At 39.5% G+C, this 19,841-nt stretch overlaps 1 protein-coding gene across 8 annotated transcripts in view; it reads right to left on the reverse strand.

Annotated features, from left to right (window-relative positions):
* The window catches only part of phf21aa (PHD finger protein 21Aa), a 222,629-nt gene extending 216,960 nt beyond the window's left edge, over window positions 1–5,669 (reverse strand). For 6 of the 8 annotated variants that reach the window (XM_052029726.1, XM_052029725.1, XM_052029729.1 and 3 more), the window contains exons 1-3: window positions 4,557–5,623; window positions 3,802–3,834; window positions 3,368–3,433 (exon numbers count right to left, since the gene is read on the reverse strand). In XM_052029726.1, the coding sequence (XP_051885686.1) occupies window positions 3,368–3,433; window positions 3,802–3,834; window positions 4,557–4,610 (153 nt within the window). In that variant the 5' untranslated portion in view covers window positions 4,611–5,623. Of the gene's footprint in view, window positions 1–3,367; window positions 3,434–3,801; window positions 3,835–4,556; window positions 5,624–5,648 lie in introns of those variants that run through there. The other 2 variants (XM_052029723.1, XM_052029724.1) reach the window with 2 other exon arrangements.
* Window positions 5,670–19,841: the final 14,172 nt, after the last annotated feature.

The raw sequence follows: 19,841 nt of genomic DNA on the forward strand, positions 1-19,841 counted from the left end.
TTGGGTGCTGGATTACAAACACAAAATGCATGGACCTATTCACTTGAATGAGGATTGTAAGGGTGCAAACAAGAGAGTTACTCTTCTTTTAAAAAAAAACTAAAACAGAAAATACTGGAGCAGGTCAGTCAGCATTTGTGAAAAAAGAAAAAGTAAACATTTTAGATTACTGACCTTTCGTCAGTAGTGATGAACAGTTTTCCACCTGATACATTATCCATTTCGCTTTCCACAGAGTTGCTGCCTGACCTGCTGGGTGTCTCTGGCATTTTCTGTTTTATTTTACATTTCAAGCATCTGCAGTTTCTCGATTTGCACATTTTTAAACATCTTTGGTTTAATTATTTAAATGTTTAAACGCGTTTCAGATGATTTTAGTTTCAAAATTATGAACAATTTTCCAGTGTTAATCATTTAATTTTTCATAGTTTTATGACATTTCTGATTGTCAAGGGTATTCCAATACAATGAAAATACTGCTTTCACATATGGCAAAGCTGGAACATTGGTTTGCCACCTGACAAGATTTCCAACCAGGTTCCATGGGTTGGACTTGTTTCATGTCACCCACATCAGTTGATTGTGATCCAGACCCAGTAATTTCAGAGCCACAGGGAAATTAGGTGCTGAGTTTGGACAGAGGGCCCCACTGAGCAAAATCCAGATTATAATTTTATCAAATTGGAAATCAAGAGATGCAGAAAATAAAAGTGAATTAGTAAAACATCATTTTAAAGAACTTGCTGAAACGTACATCCCACTATTCCCATATTAATTTTTTTTAAACACACATGCAGTTTAATCAAAAATTTGTTCAAGATATTATCAGTTTTACATCTCAGCTAAAATACCACTTCTACTCTTAATTGTGCAAAATCTACACTACAAATCTATTGTTAACAATACTACTGATGGAAGACATGTTAAAGGATGAAGTACATGATTGAAAAATTTGAAAAAACAACTGAGAGCAATATTACAATAATATTCACTAGGGGATATTATGCTACAATATGACAACATTCGAAATGTACGTTTCAACTGCAAATACACAATTCACCTTTTCAAGTTTTCTTTTAATAATTAGGATAAAAGGAGAAAGTACTTTTCTAATTTACTATCATTGATAACTACATGTAGAAATTCCAGTACACATTTACTGGAAATATATTTCTCATTTTGTCCTCAAACCACATGTTTCACCAACAGCAATCTACCAAGCCTGCTCTCTTCCATTACTGAACTGGTTTAGGAAATAAAAGACGTACCAACAATTCTCTACAAATTTAAGCTTCTGTTCTGAAAAGCTACATCACCTCCACACCAAGGCACAAGTGCTACATTCAGAAACCCAAGGCAATGCGAGTAAGCTTACATTTCCTCATCACATCATTCTAAGAACTGCTGCTCCAATATGCTACAGGCTTTACAATATGAATTAACAACATGCCCTCTGCACATTCTTAATACCTTGCTGTCCACTTACTGCTACTATGCATCTTCTCTTCAACCAGTACTGGGAAGCAGTCAAAGCCAGAAATTGCAAACAGTGGTTGTAATTTAAGGTTATCAATTTTGCTGAGTTTTGATTAAATTTGTAAGACAAATCACACTCAGACAATCACAAATCAAAGCTTTGTATTTATGTAGAAAACGTAGCATTGATTCCAAAAGCCCAGTCAGAGCCCTGTACACAACTGGCCAGCAGGTGGTAGGTTTGCAGCAAGACAAGTTACATATTTTAGCAGCCAAAGGATTAGCAAAATTATCTAGTTGCATTCAAGAAAGAGGAAACTCAAGCACAGCATCCTCTGAGTATTAAAATGTTCAATTGTTTGGAGTTTCCATTTTTGCCACTAACAAATCTTGATTTAGTTAAAGAGGGAAGAAAATATAAAATAAATCTTCTGAACAGAATACAGAAATGCTAACAGGAGGGTGACTGCAGTTAAAATTCACACTTTTGATGGCTGCAGAAATTTTAGGTATTAAATTAAGCTTAAGTGGTTTAAAAAAAGTTTAAGAATGTATACAGAAATGTGCAATCAAATTATTTTTTATTTGTACTGCACCTTTTGATGCAGTGAAACATTTTAAGCACCTTAAAGAAACATTAACAAAACTTAACACTTGGCTTCATCAGGAGAAATTAGGGCAAATGACCAAATGTTTGGTCGGAGGTGGGATTTAAAGATTGACGGTAATACAGTCATACATGAGCACAGTTAGGACATCTCACATGGACCTCATTTATAAGGGAGGGGAAATTATACCAATGCTTAATTAAAACCATGCCTACAGCAAATTTACAAAATACTTAAATCAGTAGTTCTCAGACTTATTAACAAAATCTTCATCCAGAACTATTAATTCAACTTATCAAACAGTTCAGCATTTAAAAACAATTATAAAAATAGCAAACCAAATCCAGTTGTTCTCATACATTTTTCTGCATACATGGTTAGAAAGGCAGCATCATGTGATCATGGTTGAAGGCTGACTTTACAGAAACAATCAGATAAAGGCTTTAAAAAGAACACAAGATTTAAAACTGTAATTAAGGATGCTGCATTAGAATTAATAAAGTACAGAACATCAATAGTCCTGAGAATGGAAGTTTAAACTACAATGCCTTTGTGGCCCTTTCCTAATCCATCTCAACAACACTTCATTTTTAATCACATGGGCAGCTCAAGACACTCAGAAGTGAAGCAGAATAATGTTAATTCAGAAAACTGGATCTGACATATCTTTGTAAGATATTACTTGCCTTTTTGGAACAGGGAGAGGGGGTGCTATAAATTAAATAATGGGTGTGAGGGTTATATGGAACTGAATGCACAAAGAACCCAGAATCAGAAACAAAGAAATGGGGGTGGGGAAAGAAAGTAAAATGGCTAAGTCTTACAGTGCTTGGCATAAAAAGCTAAACTAGACAAAGTGAAAATGAAGGAAGCCTATGGGAATGTAAACTTTATTTATGCAAACAGTGTTTGCAAAAAAATCCATTAAAAGAGCACAAGTATAATTCTGCATTGCTAATGCAATAGCTGAAGATAAATTACAAAAGGAACTGAAGGTATATGAACAACAGAGTTTCAGGAGGTACAACACAAGATTAGAATGAAAGAATATGACCAATGAAATATCTGTTAGCTCCGTCACTTGGAAAAAAAGTACAACAAAAAAAAACCAGCATAACAACAGGTGCAATTGGAACTCTCTCAACATCAGTCCTTCCCTTTAGTTCCCAACCAACAGCACATAACTAAAACTTTCAGGAAACTCCATCCTCCAGAAAAGATTATCTCTGGAGCAAACACAACCATTTGAAATAGAACAGCCACAAATCAATTATTCCCCTTACTTGTTTTTCACTGAGTGTGGTTATCTTGGCTTGCAATTCATGAAGCTGTTTCTTCAAATCAGCATTCTGCGAAATAAAATTTAACAATGTAATATCACATGTCATTACTAATACTAGTCCTGTTATCATACTAGGAAAATGAGTCATTCAACATTTTCAGTTGAATACTCTAGAACTCAAAAAGCCATTTTGGTTAGTCATTTTTTTTTAATGACTAAAACAACTTCATTGTCTTTGTCTTACTGGATTAAGAAATGTCTTAGATTTTGGAACAGGCCAGAACTATAATAACATCTCATAAAAACAATCCTACTAATTTATGAAATATTAGGAAACAATGTGAAAGAAAACATTCTAACATCCTAAACTGTTTTAAAATCTATATATTGTATATGCACACATTTTAATAAGTAAACAGGATACAAGAAATATACCTGTGGATCCTGTTTCATCTGGGCCACAAGTTTCTGTTTGGATAAAACAGAGAAAGTTAATGTTCTTGGGAGAGGAGATAATGTCACAATACACAAACTACTTGGAACGGGTTTTATTATAAAGTACAGTACATCAATAGTCCTGAGAATGGAAGTTTAAACTACAATGCCTTTGTGGCCCTTTCCTAATCCAAGCTCTCAGATTGTTAGGCCAACTACCTCTATTTTTTTTAAATAGCCTCTAATTTTGCTTTATGATTCAAACATATCTAGGAAGTCCTTGACTGATGATAATGTGGGCCCTTTTTAATAAAAAGTTTGATTTCTCTCCCATTCAAAAATCAGCAGTGGCTAACACTTTCAGGACTCAAGCAGACCTACTGTATGAAAAATTATGAACGCACTGATACTTTACATTTTTGGATCCAAAGTTCTTACTTACAGTAATCCATAAAGTTTGTTAGTTCATAACTTTTCCACAATTATATGCATTTTTAACCTTATTTGTTCTCACCTAGTTTTAAAAAAATGACGATGTCATACTAAATTCTTAAAAATGTTACAGCCTCAAATAAAAAAGTCTGCAAATCATTATTTTAATGATACAAATTGAAATAAATGCTTTCTTGCCAATTAATTTCCTTTTTAACAAACTTGTACGACTTACACAGTGCGCGTCCTTTGAGAGACAGTGGTTGAAATTAACACACACATACAATTACACGCAGTAAATGAAAATAAAGAGACCAGATTACCTGATGAAACTGGATTTCCACTTTCAGAGCCTCCTGCAGAGTTTGCAACTCCATCTCCTCTACTTCCCGCGCCACTTTCCTTCACTTTTTTTTCTCTCCACCCCTCTAAAAAAAGGCAACAAAAAGAAGGAAAGCCCCAAGCTCCCCTTCTCTTTTTCCCCCTCTTTCCGCACGTAGCCCAAAAAAAAATAGTGGAGAGGAAAATAAAAACCAACAAAAACAGGGCCCGAAATAATTTCAGGAGGGGGAAAGTGCATCAAACATCGCGGTCGGCCGCATGTGTATAAATATCAACTTTATTTTATATTGATAAAATGTTTTATATCTAGTATATAAATATATATATTATATATATATTTAGGGAGAGAGAAGGGGAAACAGAAAGACACAGAGAGTGAAGGCAAAACAAGTTCACCCATCCACCGGACTCATCACTCTGCGCCGCCGCCGAGCCAGAGGGGGGCGGTGAGCTGCCCGAGTCCGACCAACAGCAACTTCAAAAACATTTACCCCGCTCCTTAAATCATCGGAACCACAGGGCCCTCACGTTACAGTTAAAACCCCACCGAAAAATCAACCGACTGAGAGAGGGAAGGGAAGGGAGGGGGGGGGGGGTGGTGGTGGGGAGTGGGAGGGGGGGGGGAAGAGAGAGAAAAAGCGGTCGGGGTGGCGTGGGAGGGGAGAGGAGAGGGAAAGGGGAGGAGAAGGAGGAGGGGGGGGCCGGAATCCTTCGCGTTTCCAAATCCTGAGGAGAGAGAGAGAGAGAGAGAGAGAGAGAGGGGAGAAAAAAAAGCAAAAAAAAACCACCTCGGTGCGAAACGGCCGACCCGCAATTAAAATTTTACTTCTTCAGATGGTTGCTTTTTTTCAAAAGAGATATAGTTTTCCTGTTGTGTGTGGTGGTGGAGGAGGAGGAGGAGGAGGAGGAGGAGGAGGAGGAGGGGGGAAAGAGGAGGGAAAAAAGATTAAAAATTCCGATTTCTTTTGCCTTCCCCCTCCCCTCACACAAAAAAAAGAGGAGGAAAAAAAAGTGAGTGAGTGAGTGTGTGTGCGCGCACGCCCCGGCCCCTCGCTTCTCCTTCACTTACTTACTCGCCTCACGCTGAATCCCTGGCTTCCCCCCACCCCCCCCCCCCCCCTCACACACGCTTCCCCCCCCTCTCCTCTCCACTCGTGCCCGCGCCTCGCTCGCCCGGCGCTCCCGCTCCCCCCTCCCTCATCATCATCCCGTCCGTTCTCTCTCCACACAACCCCCCCCCCCCCCCAACACACACACCCACCCCACCGGCTCGCGCGCACGAACAAACCCCGCGCGCGCGCGCACACACACACACACACATGCGCGCGCGCGCGACCGCGGTGGAGGGAGAGAGAGGAGGAGGTGGAAGGGGGGGGGGTTTAATTGAGCGCAGGGAGATGGGAGCGCGAGAAGTTGTGGAGGTGGGGTGAGGACTATTTGACGGCGAGAGCGGTGGCGAATTTATTTCACTTTGCCTAAGGAACAGCGGTGCTGTGGCTCTCATTGCCTAGGGAAAGTACCCGGATGCTGCGACTCCTCACTTTTTACTCCAAACTCAAATGGGATTATTTATTTAACTTTCTTTTTGTGTAACTAACTTATTTTTAGCATAACTCGTTCGGATTTAAAACAGGAGAGAGAGAGAGAGAGAGAGAGAAAGAGAAAATTTAAACCCTGGCACTCAAATCAAATAGTTCATGAAAAAAGTGAACTTTCATTTTCCATTCCCATGATTTTAAGATAATTTTACTAAGTTAATTATTTGTGCATTTTTCAAGGGTTAGGTTTATAATAATTACCTGTTGTTATTTAAGAGCCTGAACTTAAATCAAATGTCCGTGTCATTCAGAAATGTTAATTTCAGGAATTAAACAAAAAATCTTTTATATTAACGGAACTGCTTTAAAATTGCCCATACATATGTGTTTACCCTTATGATTTTATTACATGTCTGCTTTTGGCAATTGCATATTTCTTTTAAGGATTTTATTAAACATTAAAATGTTTTAAACTTAATGGTTGTCAGGAACATTTTACTCTTGATTTTGATACATTTTAATTATTAGAATGTATATAATAACGATATATAATTATTTCGAGAAGAGCAAAATTGAACTTTACAAACGAATTATAAATTTGGACTTGAACTTGTTTCTGTTCTCTGTAGTTTAGTACAAAATGGCGGAAGAGTGCTTGAAAGTTTCAGTGGCCGGGTTTCAGATTTCAGACTGCAATAATTGGATTAGAGAAGAATCAAAGAAAAAAACGAAAGGAGAAGGAGGGCTAATGCCTCCTCCTCCTCCTCCTCCTGCTCTCAAAAAAGCTGCAATTACAGCTATGACAATCAAAATTTAAAACCATGAGTGATTTTTATTTTTAAGAATAACAAGTTATTTATTTTCTCCAAGATACATTCACAATTTTCCTCTCCCTTGACGTGTAGAAGTGTTCAGAGGTTTGTTGCAGTTCCTGCGAGAAAAGGAATGAGACAGAATCCGGTTTTAATTAGTCTTCTGTTTTTATTATTTGAGGTATTCCAGTTATAACGTTGGTCTAACCTTTGTTATTTTAATATTGTATTTGATACTTTTGCTGACCGAGACAATAATGAAATCCTGAAATTCTGTGTATCAAGTTTATAAGGTTCAAAAAAAATCTGCAGGCACGAGCGAAGTCGACTAAAGTCCCAACATAGTATTCTCTTTAACTCTTCCAAGCCCAGTTCTATTTAAACATGCTCGCACCGTTACTCTGAATACAAAGCACAACTTGCAAATCACCTTGCTATAAATTTTCATTATTTTTAGAGAAGTGTAAAATACTCCGCATACCATCCCTTCCATGTTCACAATCTAAATTTTAACTAAACTGTCTACTACAGTAACTAAATAATTGATTAAAAATGATAGGAGGAATTAAGATGACTTTGTCCGCTTCAAACAAAACGAAATATTTCAAATATTCCTATTATTGTAGTAAATGAAGAAATAATAATAAAAAAAGTAACAGATCAGTAATTGCATAAATTGGTCTGTGCCCTTTTTGGACAATTTCATTGGCCAGTGTCGATCACATGACTCCAAAGCTGTGGCATTTAGTATGACTCTCATTGGCCAATAGAAATCATGTGGCTGGTCTACATGTGTCACTTTCTTGCGATTTTATTATCCCAGCTACTAATGTGTGGGAACTGATTCTTCCATTTGATTATCAGGGTTCCAGACTAAAATAGTTGAGAGGGGATGAAATCTGGGAAGATTTTTCTTGGGTTCACAAAGTAATAGCAGATAGATTCAAGGACATAAAATAATTATTGCTCAGGCAGCTCATGCTGAAATAGTTTTAAGCATGGTTTTGGACTAAAGGAATATTAGAAACCGGAACGAAGTGTGCCCTGTTGTGAGGTCCAGTCTGAAGCCAAAGCCACGGGAATGCCAAAAGTTTATTCAATCCAAGTTCAGCAGGGAGGGAGGTCAAGTTTGTGGAGAGATCCCGGCTAGGCTGAACTCAATTAGGACAGAATTTATCATAGGAGCCTTGAAACGTCTCCCAGTGCCTCACAGCTTGAGATGTATCTTAGAAAATCTGTTTCAACCATTCTAATTTGCATGAAGGAGTTTTCAGAAAAGTCTGTTCCTGCGCAAACTCTGCTTGGTTGCTTTCACTGCTGTCTGTTCCAATTACCATTCTGCTATCTAGAAGAGATGGTGGTCCCCAACAGAAGGCTTGTTTGGGAATCTTCCCATTTTTCATCAGATCTGGCATGGAGAATATTCCATGATGAAGTCCTATGCCATAAATTAATGAGATTCATAGATTTCCAGGGTACCTGCAATTTCTGTGACCAAGAAGAGCCAATCTCTCATGCATATTAGGTACATGATGTTGCAAAATCCTTTCCATTATTTGAAGCAGCTGCCCTTCAATTTCTCTTGTACTTCACTGCCACACCTCTGATCTTTGACCATATGGTAAGGAGGGGAGAAAAGGATCTTCTCATAGGGTTACTTTAGATTTGACCAAGCTAGCGATCTAAAGATCTAAAGAACATCAAGGGTTTCACTTAACCCTACCCTCTGTCTCTCTTCCTGGGCTATTTCACACCATGACACCCCTGGAGGAAAGCACTAGGTGCTCACCAACATATTTGAATCCTTCTGTCACTGGTTTTCACCCAACAGATTGGAAAGTACAGCATCATGCAGCACAGAAACCAGCCCTTCACCCCAGTGAGTGTGCGCCAATGATCATACACTCCATTTATACTAATCCTACATATGCGCCATTTTATTCTGCCCACATTCCCATCATCTCCCCCCCAGATTCTACCAATCATCTAAACTTGAAGGTCAATTTACAGCGGCCAATTAACCCACCAACTTGCATGTCTTTGAGACGGAGGAGGAAACCGGAGCACCTGGACGAAACTCCATGCAGTCAAAGGGAGAATGTGCAAACTTCACACCTACAGCACTGGAAATCAGGTTTGAACTTGGGGCGGGGGGGGGCAGGAATTGTTGACGTTTTGGGTCAAAGCCCTGCAGAGTCCTCTGCTGGGCTTTGGCCCAAAATGCAACAATTCCTTCCCCCCCCACCCCCCCCCCCCCCCACAGATGCTGCACAACTTGCTGTTCCTCCAGCAGATTGGGTGTTGCTCCAGATTACAGCATCTGCAGTCTCTTGCATCTCCAGGTTCGAACTTGGGTCGCTGGAACTGTGACACAGCAGCTCTACTTGTTGCATCAATTTGCACTCTTCCTGACCTTGTATCAACAGACAGACTGAAAATTTGATTTAATTGGATTAATTTTTAAATAATTATTTCTAATAAATTCTGATTTCAAAAGCAGCTAAAAGAAATTCCCATCAGAAATGTTACCACTGCCATGTGTAGTCTATAAATTGGAAGAAGGGAGATCACCACAACAGTCTTATAATACATTTATGTCTACCAATTATTTCTTCTAGCATTGCACACATTGAGTCAGCAAATATTGCTCAGAAATTATACTGCACCCAACAGGGTGTGTAAAAACGGCACAGATGTGGAGAACCTACCACCAAAGTCATTGGCTGAAACAGACAAGGTACTACAGATTTCCATGGGTTAATATGCACCCCTGTCCTCCACTCCCTATCCGAGGTTGGTTGGACCCTGTGATCTCGCCAGGGTAAGTGGAAGAGCAAAATAAGGCGACAGCGGCGAGGCATTAACGGAGGGGAACATTACCCAGTCTGTGTGTAGTAAGTAAGCTGTGGCTTTGTACCTGAAGATGCTGGAAAGACAAGGACCTGGGACTGGCACATTGTTGTGTATAGGAGAGGGCACAGAAATTGGAAGTGAGGGATCACTACAGGAATAGAGCATCCAAGGCTTAGACATTGTGGAGGGTGGGTTGAGTAGAGACCAGCTGCAGGTGCTCAAGACAGGGCATAGGTGGAGTGAGGGAATCAGAGGCTGGAAGTAGGTGGAGGAATATGGTATTATGGGCTGGGAGTAGATGGAAAAGTGAGGGATCAGAGGCTGGGAGCAGGTGCAGGAGCATGTTTCAGAGGCAGGAAATAGATGGAGGAGTGAGGGTTCAGAAGCAGGGAGTAGGTGGTGTAGTCGTGATCAGAGGTCAGGAGGGAGCCATTGATCGGAATGTGGATTGGTGCGGAGTATGCAATAAAGTGTGAGGACAGTGGGCAGGAGTTCCAAGCCCTGGAGTCTGTGGAAGATCGGTGGATTAGAGACTGATGACTTGGAGACAACGGAGTGCTTGGGAATCGAGCGGCTGGGTCATGGTGGTTGGCTAGGTATCCACGGTTGTTTTGTTGTGAGGGTAGAGGGGGAATCTGTCTAAGAAAATAAGTAGTTTGCTTACCTTGCATGTGTTCCAGATGTGCAGGACAGGAGTAAGATCCTCTTGACCCGGAGTTATCCAATGATGGGCATTGTAGGACAATTTGGTTCATGTTTCTTTTCATTACCCTCTAAGGAACATTGCAAGGGGAATGCAAAATTTGATATTCACTTGCATAACACTGTGAACAGTGTTAGGCAATTCAATTGCCAGGCATATGTTCCACAGGATATTCACACCTCAAGCTGCATACATTGTTCTATTCTGTCTTCATTGACTGCAAAGCATCTAGGGATGTTTTGAGGTCATGAAAGATGCTTTTACATCATGGCTGTTTCATACCTCAGCTCCATTTACTTGCTGTTAATTCATATTCTTTGCTACTAATCTTATAGGAGCCAATAATTTAGTGATTGAATAAGTCAAACAATGTTTCATTATGAAGTATATTGGTATTTGTAAAGTTTATTAGTATTTATAAAATTCCAAGAATAGGTACATCACGTGGCTACTAGATCTGTGGCATTGATGTATGAATAAAAGTTTGTTTAATTACATAGTTAACTTTATGCTTTGATCTTTGAAACCCAGATTACAAAGGCAATTGTTGAGGAAAATGATACAAAGACTGGTGGTAGGAAGTAGCAGCTGAGCAAAGGCATGATGGGGAATTGGAATACGATGTGAATTGGTATTGAAGAGTAGTCCTAAAGCTCAGCCATGGAGTTTGTGCGGTAGAGATAGGCTTAGGGGGAGGGAGTCAAGGGTAAATACTCAAGTACAAAGGTGACAAAGATGGCTCGGGTGTAGACATCAGAACAAAAGCATAGTGTTCAACATAGTGTTGGGGAAGAGGTGTCAGAAAAGAGCAGGGAAAGAGGGAGGGAAAGGCAGAGTGTAAAGAGAGGAAAAGAGGACAGAGTTTTCAAATTGTTTTCTAAGTCTACATTAATCAATGAACACTTTGATTTTAAAAACACCAGTTGTTTCCCTAGCATCAGGTAAGAAGTGACATTGAGTTAGATTCTTCTTTGCAGACAATCTCTTCTCTTCTCTTATCTTATCTTATAGTGAAGGATGATGTGTTTCCACTCCATTTCTGTGGTGGGTGAAAAGTTCATAAGGGAATCCTCAGACTCTGCCACAGGTAAGGGAGGAGATGCTTGATGGGACAGGGGGGTTAGTTGTTTGAAATTTTGGGCATTCCTTCCATTGTTTACACTCAGATTCCACATTTCCTGTCAGCAAGGCTTCAGGTGCTCAGTGCCTTCTCAGATGCTTCTTCATTCTGAACAATCACAGGCCAGGGATTCCCACAAGTTGATGAGAATGTTACATTGCAAGGAAACTTTGAGAACATCGTCAAAGGGATTTCTCTGCGTTCCTGGAAATCCATTGCAGTGACAGATCTCAGAGTAGCTTGTTTTGGAAGTCTGGTGTCAGACAATGTGACTCGCCCACAAGACCTGGTTGAGTGTGACCAGAATCCGGATGCTGGGAATGTTGGCTTGAGGGAGGACACTGTTTTGTCTTTCCTGCTAATGGATTTAGAGGATTTTGCAGTAACAGTGTTGGCGGTATTTAGTATGCTTAGTCAATGTTGCCTATATCTTTAAAGTATACAGCTGAGTAGGAATCAAAAGCCTTTTCCCAGTTTTGACATCGTGGTCTTCAAAACCCCTTTTCCTCAGTTGTCCGAATGCTGTGTTGACACACTGGAGATGGTGGTAAATTTCATCATCTAATGGCTGCCTTCAGTGAGACCAGACTTCAAGATATGAAGTGATTGATGTTTTTCAGGGTCATGTTATGGCTCGTGATTGTTGGGGGCTGATGTCATGCAGTAAAGGCAGGTTGGTAGCTGTTTTCCAGATATTTAGTAGAAAGCCATTCTCTTGTAAGTTTTGCTAAAGGAAACAACACTTAGTTGGAGCTCAATCTCAACATGTGCACATTGTCTGTGTTCTGTAAGTCAGTGCCTAAGGTTTTCTGTTCATCCTGTAACTAAAAGCTTGTCAGAAGTCAGGGAAGATTGAGAAGGTGAAGCAATGACAAAGCCTTGCTTGACTCCATTCTGCATTAGGAATGGACCCATTGGTTTGGATCCCAGCTTGTATTTCACTGTACAGCAAGTGTAGAATGGAATGCATCTCCGAAGACAGCCACATTTTAGAAAGATACTCCATAATCTCCTGTGGTTGATGGAGTTGAATCTTTTGGGAGCTTGAGAAGGACTATGCACAGTGGTTGATGCTGCTCTCTGCATTTTTCTTGGATGTTCCATGCAACAAGATCACATCCATGGTACCTCTTAATGGACAGAATCCACTTTGTGACTCTGTAAGGTGATCTTCAGCCACTGGGAGGAGGCAGCTCTCCCCATGGCAGACAGACGTGAGACGGGAGACCCCTCTGTGATATTTGCAAGCAGACTCGCCTCCTTTCTTGAAGATGGTCATGATTACAGCATCTCTTGAGATCCCCTGGAATGCTCTCAAGAGTCAAGGCCACAGGTAACATTAACTTAGGTTATGATATGATGACAACCACACCAGGAGCTCAGGAGCATGTCAGCGTGAAGGGTGGGGAAATCTGGTTATAGGTGGGACTTCAAGGCAGCAGTCACAAGGGGTTAATAGCAGGCTGTAGTTGACAGTTTAAACTGACACAATATCTCAACTGTATCTTTTATTGCTCACCCACTTTCATGCTAACAAAATTAAAATAAACCTTCTGCCCAACACAGAAAGTGATATGTGCACAATACAATACTTTTGTGCATCATATTTTGTTTCTTCAAAGTATAAAGATTTCATTATTAAAACTATTATCATATATACTTTTTATACAGCCTTAATTATATAATGTTAGATAAATACATTTACTTTTAATAGTCACATTTATTTCTTTTCATAAACATTTTAATTATACAGAGCATTTCAATATACAAGTGAAGGTTTTTAATGGAAATGTAAACTGCCAAACAAAAATGGGTAGTTAACAAATGCTACTAATAAAAGTAGTGGAAAAGCAATCTCAGCCACCACTTTAGATAGTAGCCTTATTCTTAATGCCATCAGTAAGGTTTGTAATATATTTGTGATATAAAAATTGGATCACCTACTAAAATGTGCCGGGAGGATAAAGTTTCAATGGAAATTTCATGAGAGCAAATATTCACTGGTAAGTAATATATATCGAGTGTAATTATCAAATTGCAATGAAACCAGTGACAGGATCCCAGAAATTTATAGCACAGAAGGAGTGCATTTGGCCCGTCATGTGCATGTCAATTCTAAAAGAGATACCCAGTCTAATCAAACACTTGCAGACTGTGGCATTTCAAGTGCTCACCAAGAAATTCATAAACAACATCAGGATTCCTGCCTGCACCACCCTTCGGACAGGAATGTTCAGACTTACCCCACTGTCTGAGTGAAACAATTTCTCCTCTTATCCTTCTGCCAATTATTTTCGATCTATAACCTTGATTATTGACCTCACTGCTAACAGAAATGGGATTTCCCTATACACTCCATTTAGGCACTTCATTAAATCTTCCCCCAGTATCTTCTGTCCATAGAAAGTAACTATAGCCTAGCCAATCTTTCCGCATTGCAAAAATTCTCTTGTAACAGTATCCTAGTAATCATCTCTGTAACCTCTCTAATGGTATATTCTGCCTGTAAGGTGATCAGAATTACATCCATTACTCTGGCTGTGATCAAAGTTTATACAATTCATGCATAGATTCCCTGCTTTTTTATTCCAAACTTTGGCTAATAAAAAAGTCAGGTATACCATTTCCCTTAACTAATTTATCTACCTGTTCTGCTAACATCAGGGATATGTGGATATGCTCTTCAAGGTCCTTCTATTCCTCTATATTTCTTGGTGTCCTATCATCAGTTACAAAGTATAATTGGGAGGGGCCTACTCTATCTGTTTGGTTTATCTGGTACTTGTTCAATCTCTCTCTCCATGCACTCAAAAGCTGTGGGGTAACCATCTTCTGAAATATGCTTCTTTTACAGCTCTCCACCTTGTTGCAGTTGTGCCAGCTCTAGCTGATGACTTTTCCCACACATGTGTTCGTCCAGGACATGAGCTGTTCTCACATGATGCAGGATAGAGCTTTGATGGGATTGAGAATCCTTATTCTGGTTTTATCAGAGTACAGATTAAGCGTACCAACTCTCAGGTTTGTGTTCCCATACCCCTGAATGCTCCAAACCCCGTTTTAATGATTTATTAATTAGTTTATATTGAATCAATTATTTTAAATTTTCTATCATAGTATTCTAGTTTAAGTTAATAATTTAGTAAGGTAATCATCTTTTTTTCTTGTTCTGAGTTTTCTTTCTTTAAAATTTCATTTCAAAATAAACTGGTGGCATTTAATCAGCTGTAGGTGGCTCCCTGTCTAGCTGTTAATTATTGTGGAACTAACAAAAAATTAAATGACAATACAGAAGAAGGCACAATGCAAAAGTGAACAATATTGGAATAAGAAGCAAAAGATGATGAATTAAATAGGAATAGCTGAACCATTATCTGTTGTATATAATTGGAAGAGGGAGTACTTCTATTCAAGTTTTCTTTTGACTCCTTGAGAAGAGTGCAGAAAACCAAGGTCAGAAAGGTCAGACTGAAACTTAGAAAAACTTAGGAGTGGCACTGTTGACCCTTCGCTTAAATTTGAGGAAATTTGGAGGCCATTTATTCAGTATTTCCATATGATGTAAGCAGACTCTTTTCTTATCCCTTTCAATAACCTTCTATTTGAATATAGAGGAGCGGAGTTAATGACATAATAATGTTTTTTTTAACCAAAGAAATAACAATCCAGCTTTTTTTTAAAGTTTTTGGTTTGCTTTTGTTTATTATTTTTTAATTTTGGGGTTCTCTTTTCATATAATCAAATTTCTTTTCAAATTCTTTTGTATCATGTTCACTTAGTAAGAGATTGGGAGGTTCAGATTATATATTTTAGTCCCTGTGTTTGTATATGTCAATTGTTACTATTGTAATCCCGATCTCTTTGCACCATGTGTAAAATCACTATTGTTATGTGTATTAGTTTGAAATTTAATAAAAAGATTGAAAAAGACAAAAAAAGGTCAGACTGGAAATGGAATGGAAAATTAACAGATCTCCTGCACTGTTACAGGGAGATGCCAAGGAAATGGGAAGAGTTTTTTGGGGTGTTCAAGGAGTGATCTAGGGAGTTGTAGAGGGAACTGTTTCGTAATGCTGAAAGGGAAAGGGAGGGAAAGTTGCCTTTGGTAGTGGCATAGTGCTTGAGATACTGGAAGTGATGGAGGATGATTCACTGAATGATCCTGTCCTCTTTGGGGAAAATATTAGAGAGACATTTTTAACATTATTTCAAATGTATTGAAGATTGATTTACAACCTCACCCTATCACTGCAATTTTTGGATTACCAAGGATAGAGTCTGGCCACTTATCTGCTTCTGCTAACCGTATGATTGCCTTTGTTACATTAATGGCCAAACGATCCATTTTGCTTAAATGGAAGGATCCAATACCCCCTACTACTTTTCAATGGTTCTCTCAAACTATAGCATGTTTAAACTTGGAAAAAATTAGGAGTGGTATTGTTGATCCGTCGCTTAAATTTGAAGATATTTGGATTCCATTTTCACATGATATAGATCCCCTTTCAATAACTTTCCAACTTAGAGGAACGGAGTTGATGACATAATATTACTCTGTTTCTACTGAGAAATTTTAGTCCAGTTTTTTTTTGTTTGTTTTTTTTTGGAAATTTTTCTGTTTAGCTTAAGCTTAGTTTGGTTTGATATATTGTTCATAATTTTTCTTATTGATTTGGGTTTTTTTTCTTTTTTTTATTTATATAATACATCTTTTTCTTTCCTTTCTTTTATATTATATTCATTTACTAAGAGATCGTTGGATCTACAGATTTTTTTATATTTTATTGTTCTTTATGATTATCCATGCCATGATTGTTCTCCTGATCTCTTTGTATTACATGTACAAACGTTAATGTTATATATTAATCTGTATTAATTTGAAAACTAATAAAAAGATTGAAAAAGAAAAGATTCACTGAATGGGAAGGCTAATGCTGCAGAAAGCAATGACAAGGGAGATCCTTCCGGGGGTTCCAAGAAGGAGTGACAGGAAATGAAAATGCTGGATTTGGAACAAAAGGCTCAAGGACCCCTCCAACAATATTGGTGCTGAGGGAAAAATCAATTCTCAATCAACATTGACAGCCAAGACAAGCATGCTCTTGACCAGCTCACTTTATCTCATGGTGTACTGGTCCACATTCCCATTTCACCCTTTACTTCATTTGGCATGTCCACAAAAGATTTTTTTCTCTTATATTCAGGTATTAATGATCACATGCTTCAGAAGTTCTCAAACACTCTCAGATCTATTTTCCCCAATATTTTCCTCCAACATTATCTCTCTTTCCAATCTTCTGACCATTCCCCCCCCACCCCACCCTGCAAACTCAGATCATCAATTCTTAGCAAAGGTCTAAGCTTCGACCTCTTATGCCCCCAACTCAATGGATTTTTAGTTCTTCTTCTAGCATCTCCATTGCCATGCCCACTTCTTAAATCACTCTACACAGTGGACCCGTTCCCGTATCTTCAGAATTCCTGATTCACCAGGACCCCTCCCTCTGGCCTCTGTCCTCTGTCCCTCTCTAGATATATTTCATTTCAAACAGCCAACATATTGGGGTTTATTCCAATGTTCCCCACTCCATTTGATCACTTAAATCTAACCCCCCTGAACTTGTAAAACTGAATTCACTATATCTAATGTTGTTATTAAATCTGCCAACAAAGGCAGTGTTGCTACTGTGTAATGAATCAACCTCTACCTTGCAGAGGCTGAATGCCAACTCTCTGACATCACCTTATGTCTCCCTATAGGACCATGACCCTACTACTGAACACCAGGTCATCATTTCCAAGATAGTCATTGACCTCATCTCCCAGGTGACCTTTCTCCACATCATCCTATCTCTTAATCCCCCAATTATGCATAACCTGCTTCTGCTTTCTCCCGAAGGTCCATTATCAGGTTTAGTCAACCTATTGTTTCAGCCTGTTTCCTGTCGTAGGAAAATTATTTAGTCCTATAATGACTGTTTTGTCTTCTCTTGTCAAGTCTCTTCCCACCTATATCTGCAACACTTCTGGAGTTCTCCATCACGTTAACAGTTAGTTTACTGGCCATAACTATCTCATTATCACCATGGGTGTCCAGTCTTTCTCTTCTATCCTCAATCAGGACAGTCTAAGGACTCTCTACTTCTTCCCAGAATGGAGGCCCAGCTATTTCCCTTCACCACCACCTTCTCCACCAATTTGAACTTATTCTCACATTGAATATCAACTCTTTTGGCTTCACTCACGTTCTCCAAATAAAAGATAAAAGGCATTGATTTGACAGCCTGCATGGGGCAAAACTTTGCCAGACTGTGGGATATGTGGAACATTCTTTGTTTCATTCCTACTTATGATCCCTCTGTCATGTCTCTCTCTGGAACGTTGGCAACTGTATTCTTGCTCTTGTCCTGAACTAAACAAAATCATCACCTCTTCTGCCAATTCCCACCCTTCTCCCTCCTTCATGTGTTCCTCTCTAACTTTCAGTTTCCCTTTCTTAACTTATCCATCTCCACTTCATAGATGAGATTAGCTATTCATATTCACTACAAGTTCAATGATTGCCATAGCTACCTTAGCCACACTGCTCTCCATCTTATTCCAGTAAGGATTCCATTCCACCTTCTCAGTTTCTCCAATTCCATTACACTTGATGTTGCCATTTTCCCTGTGAGTACTTCTAATGTCTTCCTTTTCCCTCAAATGCAAATTCCCCTCCACCATAAGTGACAGGTCCTTGACTGTGTGCATTCTATTTCCTGCGCTTCTGCTCTCATATCTTCTCCTCCCTCCCAGAATCATGACAGATATTCCCTTGTCATCAACTACCCAACCAGCCTTCACATCCAATAGACTGTCCTCTGCACTCTCTGGCACTTCCAATCTGATGCCACCTACAAACACATTTACTGTCCTCTTCCCCATTTAGCAAGGCGACGGTTTCCTCCAGGTCACTGTGACGCACTCCTTCTTTTCCAATTAACCACCCCCCCCCCCCCTTCCCAAAGGCCCCTTCTGGAGTAACATCAGGAAATGCAACACTTACATTTTCCTCCCTCTTATCCTTCTATTTTTCACTTTTCTTTTATGTTGAATTCTCCCGGACTCCAAACATGCCACTGCTCCTGATGTAGTCCATTTTACGTTGTGGCTGTGCCAACTTCTCAAAAGAACTCTTTTAAAAATGCAATTAATGTAGTTCTCTGGGGCCAATACCCAAGAGAGCCTCTGGGACCCTGGTCTAGGATCACATAAGGCCTGAACTCGGCATCATGTAGCCACTTACCTTTTTAGATCTTTTCACTGCCAGCAACTGGCATGACATTCAATAAGCCAGATCCCTGATCAACTCACTTTAACCTGCCTCCTTCCAAATTGTAGCACATCATTTGCAAAGGTCCGATCCGCACTTTAATAGTAAATCTGCGATGAAGGATGGTGCTATTGTTACATGTCCGGGCAATCTTTCTTACAAAGGTGGAACACAAAATTCATCACCCAGTCCTGAATCCCAGACATTCACTGATATCATCTCCTCTGAAGATCCTTCCTCCATAGTCTCCAATTTCATGGCCCCCAATCCCAAACTTTCTCCTTCCTTTTCCTTCCCAAAATCCACAAGCAGACTAGTTTCAGCCTATTCTTGCCCATGAAACTAACTTCTTCCAACCTTAACCCTTTTTTACTCTTTTTTCTTTTCTTCACACCAATACTTGTGACTTTTCCAATGCCCACTACTATAACAGCTTCCCGGCTTTTATTTTCACAGCTTCTGGGCCTAACTGTCTCACTTCCACTGTGTACATCTGATTCATCTATACATCCAACCCATCATGGATGGTCTGAGGCCCTTTGCTTTTAATGGAAATGAACTGGTTTCCACCTACTGCATTCCTGTGGCACCTAGCTGGTAACGGTGACTCTGCTATGGGGGAACTCTAGCAGGCTTAATGTGTTCTGGATAATGACCTGTTTAGAGAGTGCCTCCAGTTATTTGAACCAAAGCTCTGAGTTTCTGAGCTTGATGAGCAGCTTAAGTAACTGAAATGCAGATAGGTAGCTAAGAATCTACTGGAGCACATGTTCAGGAGGGTGGTCACTGCACAATTCCAGAGAGTTGAGGACAGTAGATAGTTGACCATCCAGCATGATAGAAGAGGTGAGCAGGGCAAGAGTCCTCCAGGATCTTTCAAAATAGTTCAGTACTGTATATTTTGGAGTGAGTGACTGCAGGTAAAAAG

Source organism: Pristis pectinata, chromosome 14 (assembly GCF_009764475.1).
Source record: "Pristis pectinata isolate sPriPec2 chromosome 14, sPriPec2.1.pri, whole genome shotgun sequence".
In the NCBI taxonomy this organism is placed as follows: domain Eukaryota; kingdom Metazoa; phylum Chordata; class Chondrichthyes; order Rhinopristiformes; family Pristidae; genus Pristis; species Pristis pectinata.